The sequence below is a fragment of the Chrysochloris asiatica genome, unplaced genomic scaffold (genome assembly GCF_000296735.1).
Source record: "Chrysochloris asiatica unplaced genomic scaffold, ChrAsi1.0 scaffold00130, whole genome shotgun sequence".
NCBI classification, from domain to species: Eukaryota; Metazoa; Chordata; class Mammalia; order Afrosoricida; family Chrysochloridae; genus Chrysochloris; species Chrysochloris asiatica.
The window spans coordinates 752288-761003 of NW_006408648.1; the positions used below are offsets into that span (position 1 = coordinate 752288).

At 44.4% G+C, this 8716-nt stretch overlaps 1 protein-coding gene across 1 annotated transcript in view; it reads left to right on the plus strand.

Annotated features, from left to right (window-relative positions):
* Positions 1-8468, plus strand: part of CASR (calcium-sensing receptor) — a 58611-nt gene extending 50143 nt beyond the window's left edge. Inside the window, exons 5-6 of the mRNA XM_006869420.1 lie at positions 5034-5157; positions 6994-8468. Coding sequence (XP_006869482.1) covers positions 5034-5157; positions 6994-8468 — 1599 coding nt within the window. The remainder of the gene's footprint in view (positions 1-5033; positions 5158-6993) is intronic.
* The last annotated feature ends 248 nt before the right edge of the window (positions 8469-8716 follow it).

An 8716-nucleotide genomic window follows, 5' to 3' on the forward strand; every position in this document is an offset into this window, starting at 1 on the left:
TCATGATCACTAGCCATTAGAGAGATGCAAATCAAAACAACAATGAGATATCATCTCACACCAGCAATAACAGCAAAGATCAAAAAAGTAGAGAACAATAAATGCTGGCAGGGATGTGGAGAGACTGGGAAACACCTGCATTGCTGGTGGGATTGCAAAATGGTCCAACCACTCTGGAAAGCAATATGGCGTTTCCTCAGAAGGTTGGAAATAAAAATACCTTTTGATCCAGCAGTTCCTCTACTTGGTATTTACCCACAAGATATATGAGCCATAACACAAGTAGATATATGCACACCAATGTTCATAGCAGCACTATTTACAATAGCAAAAAGATGGAGACAGCCAAAGTGCCCATCAACTGAAGAATGGATAAACTCTGGTACATACACACCAGCATGGAATATTATGCTACCTTGAAGAATAACAAGGAAGTTACAAACCACCAGTTATCATGGATGAACCTTGAGGGCATTATGTTGAGTGAACTTAGTCAGTAACAAAAGGAGAAATACTGCATAGGACCACTACTGTAAAAGACTAAGTAAAAGAACCCATACTAAATTCTTTGCTGGTTACTGGGATGTGGGGTGTAAGGTGAGGGAAGGGAGTGGAAGGTGGAGCACAGGGCAGGGAATAGACACAGGATAGTTTGGTTGCTAGGGAGGGGAGCAATATACAAGAAGGGGGGGATGGAAGAAAAAAGCTGATGGGGGAACGGTTAAGCAGGTTTGCATGGGCTAAGTGGGACAGAGGTAAATGATGTATGCACAACCTTGGAACAACAGGGTTCTGGGATACAGGGATTGAGACATGGTTGGAATGGGGAAACGGGTGAAATAATGTTAATATGCTTGGCTGTCCTTTGAATCTTAGTTTCCCTTGCATACCATGATAAAATAGACACTTGAGGGAGAGAGAGAAGATGAGGCAGAAATATCACCAATAGAAAGCCTGTAAGTCCATCTTCTGCCTATAACTGATTAGAATACCTAAAATGGGGCTACACCTTGCCCAGTGAAGGAGGCTTCCTGTGGAGCCTCTGCGTTATATAAGACCATTGGTGGAATCCTGAACCCCATCCAGAATCTTTAAAGGTGGGAAATTTCCCCTTGAAAGGACAAGCAGACCAGCCTGGAGCAGCTATAAGAACAGAAGATACTTCTTGAAAGAAAGACCAACAGGAAAAATACAAAACAATATAGGCAGACCAATTGGTAACTACAAGAACAAGCAAGGTGCTCACCCAGGAGACATCATGGCAAGTGGTCAGGTCCCTTCAGTGCAATCCCCCTCCCAAGACTAAGACTCAATGGGAATACATGCTCTGATTGGTGACCATGTTTGTCACCAATAAGGGGAAGTGAGGGAAAAACAGCAATGAAGCTGTGAGCTAAGCCCTACAACATTTAATAGATTCCTGTGCACCCTGGTGGAGACCTAGTTGGCCAGCAGTGTGGCAAGACCTGGGGACTCTTGGGCCCAGAGTCAGTGACATAGCCACAGGGGACTAGAGTGGATAGTGAAGCATCCAGCTGATAAGAAGAAAGGGCATATGCACAAGAACACCCACACTTGCAGATAATACCCACTTGACCTGGCTTCAATAACTGGATGATCAGAGCTCAACCAGAAGAAGAAGAAGAGGAAAAAAAGAGTAATCTGATACAATTTGATGAACTTGACCTACACTTATGGATGCAGTAACTCAAAGAGGGAACAAATCTTTACAGTCAGGATCATTCCCACCCCCTCCATACACAGAGTAGACAGGAATGGGCAACTTGGACATTGGTTACCCAAAATGAAGGGCTATAAAGGCAAGAAGTAACTGGATTACAAGTTTTCAAGAGGGAGCCTAGATCCAGAGGGTACAGAGAAAGGTAGAATCTCCACTGAGTAACATCCAATATGTCTAGGCAGGGTTGATCAAAGGAAATGAGGATAGGTCATTTGTGATACAATAGTGAATAATTGTTATCAGGACTAATTGTGAAGGTTGGAAATGTAAAGGTAGATGTTTTGTAGCAAAGAGGGAAGTGATTAACTTTGCAGTCTAGGAGCGGAGGTCCCTGGGACCATCAAAGAAGAAAAGCGGAGTGCCAGACCCTACCCAGAGAAGCAGTGACACCAGAGATGGATGCAGAGACAATGATATGGAGAGATGGAGAGGCTGGGGACTTTAAACGCAGAGAGGAAATAGGACTGTGTGCTGACGACCGAGGGGCAGGCTTGCAGGGTATACCCTTTGGTTGGTTGATGATGCATGGAGGGGATTGTAACCATTGCAGTGAAACGATATACGATAGGATGAATGTAAAACTAATGTTCTCCCATGTAAACTATCACATTAAAAAATTTAATTTTTTTTTTTTTTTTTTTAAAAGAGCCAATGGTACTGAAAGAAGAAGTACAAGCTGCATTAAAGATATTGGGAAAACACAATGCTCCATTAATTGATAGAGCATAAATTGAAAAATTTCAACAAACTGATATAACACGAGACTTTTCTATGCCAAGAAATTTGGAAGACCAATTGGAAGAGATCCATATCTGTGCCCCCATTCCAAAGAGAGGTAACCGAGCATAATATAAAAAATCATCTAACAATAATATTAATATCACATGCAAGTAAAATTTTGCTGAAGATTATTTAAACATGGTTGCAACAGTACATCATCAAGAAACTGTCAGAAACTCAAGCTAGATTCAGAAGAGTATGTGAAACTAGTATATCATTGCTGATAATCAGATGGATCTTGGCTGAAAACAGAGGATACAAGAAAGATGTTTACTTGAGCTTTATTGACTATGTAAAGGCTTTTGACTCTGTGGCTCATGACAAGCTATGGATAGCATTGCAAAGATTGGGTATTCTAGAACACTTAATTGTTCTCATGAGGAACCTGTACATAAACCAACAGGCAGTTGTTTGAACAGAACAAGGGAAGACCAAATGGTTTAAAATTAAGAAAGGTGTGTACCAAGGTTGTATTTTTTCACAATACTTATTTGATTTGTGTACTGAACAAATAATCTAACAAGATGGATTATATGAAGAAAAACATGTAATCAAGATTCGAGGAAGATTTGTTAACAATCTGCAATATACAGATGATATAACCTTACTTGCTGAAAGTGAAGAGGACTGAAAATACTTACTGCTGAAGATCAAAGACCACAGACTTCAGTATTGGTTGTACCTCACTGTAAAGAAAACAGATATCCTCACCACTGGACCAATAAACAACATCCATAAATTGAAAAGATTGAAGTTGTCAAAGACTTCATTTTACTTGGATCAGCCATCAACACTTATGGTAGCAGCAGTCAAGAAATCAAACGACATAATGTATTAGGCAAATCTGTTGCACAAGACCTCTTTAAAGTACTAAAGACCAAAAATGTCAGTGTGAGGACTAAGGTGTGCCTTCCCAAGCTATGGAAATATGCATGTGAAAATTGGACAGTGAATAAGGAAGTAAAAGAATTGATGCATTTGAGTTATGGTGTTGGAGGAGAATATTAAAAGTACCATGGGCTGCCAAAAGAACAAAATGATCTGTGTTGTAAGAAGTACAGCCAGAATGCTCTTTGTAAGCCAGGATGGCCAGACTTCGTCTCTCATACTTTGGACATATTATCAGGAGGGACCAGTCCCTGGAGAAGGATATCATGTTTGGTAAAGTGGAGAGTCAAAGAAAGAGAGGAAGACCCCAATGAGAGGGATAGGCATACTGGCAGAAACAATGGGCTCAAGCATAGCAGTGATTGTGGGGTTGGTGCTGGACAAGGTAATATTTCATTGTCATGCATAGGGTTGCTATGAGTCTATACTAACGTGAAGGCTCCTAACAACAACATGACCGCTCAGGATAAAAATGACACATTCCAGCCTCCTTTTCAGCTAACTGTGACGTCATAACTAAATTCTAAATAATGGGATATGAGGGGCAATGTTGTGTGATGGTTTCTGGGAACCTTCTTTAAGAAATTCTTTGCCAGTCTGGCAATGTAGGTAGAGTAGGCAGAAGCACTGAGCAGACCAACTGCAACAAAGATATGGGGGTATTCCTCTTTTTTGCTGACCCTTCACTTTACGAAGTCTAATGTCCTTCTTCAGGGACTAGTCCCTCTTGATACTATGTCCAAAGGTTAGCCATCCTAGCTTCCAAGGAGCATTCTAGCTTTACTTTTTCCAACACGGATATGTTCTTCTAGCAGTTCCTGCTCAAATATATGGATTAAACCTGCCTCTGACAATTGCTTTGACACATGTCTGAGTAAATGAGAGAAGCCAAGGTTGGTATGTGGTCATCTACTTTCTAATGTGTGGGAATGGACTGCATAATTTAGCCATTGAGCACAGATGAATCGAAAAAGCTATGAACTAGGAGCAAGAAGAAACAGATGCTAGTCCTGGTCCCTCAATTTACACCATAGGTAATGTTAGAGAAGTTGCTAACCTAACCTGTAAAATGAGAGCACAGTATCCGCCCTGCCTGTCTTGCTGGGTTGTCACAAAGATCCCTGGGACCTCCCTATAAAGCCTAAAATAAAATTGCAGGAATATCATTCACTGCAAACTTCAGAGTCTCATGTTCAAGCAAATTTTCTCCTGCATCAACACCTCCTGTGATGGGTCCATGTACCTGCATCTCTTACTTTCTGTCACGTGTTTAATGGCATGGTGAATAAACAGGCGTCTTGTTCTGGGATCTGAAAGGGCTGCAGTTGGGGAGAATTCTTTCTGCAAGCTTTTTGGTTACTGTGTAGATTCACAACACTCAATCATCCTAGAATCCCACTGATGTTTGCGTGTATGTGTGTGTGTGTGTGTGTGTGTGTGTGTGTGTACAGCTGGTCCACAAGCCCCTAGGCATGTCTATTGAAGGAAGCAGGAACGCGAGTCGCTGGCCCCTTTGCCTGGAATTGGCCCAGTCATCACACAGGTCCTGTCCCAAACTCCTCCCTCTTGCATGTGTCAGCGATGCTGTAAGACGACCACTCACTCTGTGCTCTCTGCCCTCCAGGTGCCCTTCTCCAACTGCAGCCGAGACTGCCTTGCAGGGACCAGGAAAGGGATCATTGAGGGGGAGCCCACCTGCTGCTTTGAGTGTGTGGAGTGTCCTGATGGGGAGTACAGCGATGAGACAGGTAGAGGACCCATCCCTGGAGGACACTGTGCAGACCTCAGTCCACTTCAGTGCCTGTGATCAACAAAGCCCATGAAAGGGCTGGGCTGAGATGGTGCTTAGCACAGCTGCTCATGTAACAAGTGTGTCTGAGCAGAGCACTGTGCCTGGCACTGGTGAGGATGGAAAAGGAATGTTGAATGCCATCTTAATACCTTACAAGCTTACAAACTCCACTTTTATACATCTTCCTCTTCCCTTTGGTACTGTTATGTGCCATGGAGTCGGTTCCGACTCATAGTGACCCTGCACAGGGTTTCCGAGGCTGTTAATCTTTATGGGAGCAGAATACCTCATGTTTCTCCAGCGGAGCAGCTGGTAGTTTCGAACTGCTGACCTTGTGGTTCACAGCCCGATTCATAACCACTACGCTATTAGAACACCTGGGACTACTTTCCAATATTTCCTTCCTTTTCTTTTGTTCAGTGGCCCTGAACAGACAAAGCTCTGTCTGTTCCTGGTTCCAGAGTTAATAGGTCGTTATAGATTGTTTGTTGAATACTTAGTGGCAATCTTACATGTTTTTTCTCTTATATAAAGTGTAGACAATAATTAAGTGTAGTTTCTTCTTTTATAAAGTGTAGATAATAATTAAGCAAAGTGCCGTTGAGTAGAGTTCTGACCCATAACAATCCTGTATAGGGTTTCCAAGGAGCAGCTGGTGAACTTGAACTGCAGGCCTCCTGGTTCAAAGTGGACTTTGCAGCCCAGTGCATTAACCAACCGTGCCACACCAGGGCTCTGGAGATAATAATTCAATCTAAAAGAGTTTTAAGAATAAAATTAGTTAATGTTGGTAATTGCTGTTGTTGTTAAATGCCATCAAGTCAGTTCCAACTCATGGCAACCCTGTATAGGGTTTCTTAGGAGTGGTTGGTAGATTTAAACTTCCAACCTTCCAGCTCCAACTGACCTTACAGTCCAGCACATTATCTTTCTTGCAGCACCACACATGGTAAATTCTAGATAAGTGTTTGTTACATAAAACCATGATTGGCATACTGAAAGCACTTTATAAATATTAGTTGTAATTATTATATCATCTCCTCACCACATAACAAAGTCATTGCCGTGTCTGTTTTACAGGTGAGGAAACTGAGCTGCAGGAAACTAACCACAGTGATACAACTAGTAAATGGCCAGGCTAGACTTCCCATCCAGATAGTTGACCACAAAGCCCAGGATCCTTTTGCTTCTTGGTACCACACACTGCCTAGAACATAGAGAGACTAACTAAATGTTGGTTGATTGAAAGAGTCAGCAAGCCCCTCATTAGAAACCCATAGACGTGGCATGAGAAAGGCTCAGGTCACAAGTAGGCGATACTTTGCCTTGACCTTAATGGAAGCCTTTTTATCCTGGCATGTCTACAGAGCCCATCCATGTATCCAAAATAAGTCAGGTTAAGCTTGAATCACTCTGTAAAAAGTAAATGAACTATGACACATCTTTAGTGTGCAGGGCAGTCACCTGTCCAGCAAGGTTGACCATTTTCTGATACAAGCCATCAGCAGATAGGGTTAAAGAAGACATGTGCCACCACCACCCCCATCCCAACATGCAAAAGGAAATAAATAAAACAGTCATGAAATTAACTAAATGCATTATTAAACATAAGTCAGGACTCACTATATTATTTGATAGTGTAAAAAGCACAATTACTTCATCAATAAAAAATGTAAATTAACCACATCCAATAGTCTATGTACCCTCACCATTATATGCACACAATACACACATACATTCAACATTAGTCGGTGCTACACAGTAACTAACTCTTCACTGGACCATCTTACAGATGCAAGTGCCTGTGACAAGTGCCCCGATGACTTCTGGTCCAATGAGAACCACACTTCCTGCATTGCCAAGGAAATCGAGTTTCTGTCATGGACAGAGCCCTTTGGCATCGCGCTCACTCTCTTCGCTGTGCTGGGCATCTTCCTGACGGCCTTTGTGCTGGGGGTCTTCATCAAGTTCCGTAACACGCCCATTGTCAAGGCCACCAATAGGGAGCTCTCCTACCTCCTCCTCTTCTCCCTACTCTGCTGCTTCTCCAGCTCGCTCTTCTTCATTGGTGAGCCCCAGGACTGGACGTGCCGCCTGCGCCAGCCTGCCTTTGGCATTAGCTTCGTGCTCTGCATCTCGTGCATCCTGGTGAAAACCAACCGTGTCCTCCTAGTGTTTGAGGCCAAGATCCCCACTAGCTTTCACCGTAAGTGGTGGGGTCTCAACCTACAGTTCCTGCTGGTTTTCCTCTGCACCTTCATGCAGATCGTCATCTGTGTGATCTGGCTCTACACTGCGCCTCCATCAAGCTACCGCAACCACGAGCTGGAGGACGAGATCATTTTCATCACGTGCCATGAGGGTTCACTCATGGCCCTGGGTTTCCTGATTGGCTACACCTGCCTGCTGGCTGCTGTCTGCTTCTTCTTTGCCTTCAAGTCACGGAAGCTGCCGGAGAACTTCAACGAAGCCAAGTTCATCACTTTCAGCATGCTCATCTTCTTCATCGTCTGGATCTCCTTCATTCCAGCCTACGCCAGCACCTACGGCAAGTTTGTCTCGGCTGTGGAGGTGATCGCCATCCTGGCAGCCAGCTTCGGCTTGCTGGCCTGCATCTTCTTCAACAAAGTCTACATCATCCTCTTCAAGCCGTCCCGGAACACGATCGAGGAGGTGCGTTGCAGCACTGCTGCCCACGCCTTCAAGGTGGCGGCCCGGGCCACTCTTCGCCGTAGCAACGTCTCTCGAAAGCGGTCCAACAGCCTCGGGGGCTCCACGGGCTCCACCCCATCCTCCTCCATAAGCAGCAAGAGCAACAGCGAAGACCCCTTCCCCCAGCCCGAGAGGCAGAAGCAGCAGCAGCCACTGGCCTTGACGCAGCAGGAGCAGCAGCAGCGGCAAGCCCAGCAGCCTAGATGCAAGCAGGTCATCTTCGGCAGCGGCACAGTCACCTTCTCACTGAGCTTTGATGAACCTCAAAAGAATGCCATGACCCACAGGAATTCCACACACCACAACTCCCTAGAGGCCCAGAAAAGCAATGAGACCCTGGCCAGACACCAGGCATTACTCCCGCTGCAGTGTGGGGAAACGGGCTCAGAACTGACCATGAAGGAAACAGACTTGCAAAGGTCTACAGGTGGAGACCACCAGCCAAAGATAGAGGGCCCTGAAGAGCTGACCCCAGCACTCATGGTGTCCAGTTCACGCAGCTTTGTCATTAGTGGTGAGGGCAGCACCGTCAGAGAAAACAGACCAAACTCCTAAACTGGAAGGAGAAAGCCAAACCAGAGCGCCCAGGAAGAATCGTGCTCTCCATGGGGAATGAGGAGTCTTCCCAGTCTCCTTTTCTCTGAGGAAGGAGGGATAATAGAGAGAGCCAACACTTTTCAAACTAACTGGCACCGCTGTAAATGGCAGTGAATTGAGTAATGTTCCCTTTAAATTTTAAAACAAGCTGTTTCTGTGGTTGGATTTAACAAAGTATTGAGATTTCCATGACCATATTTGCTGTT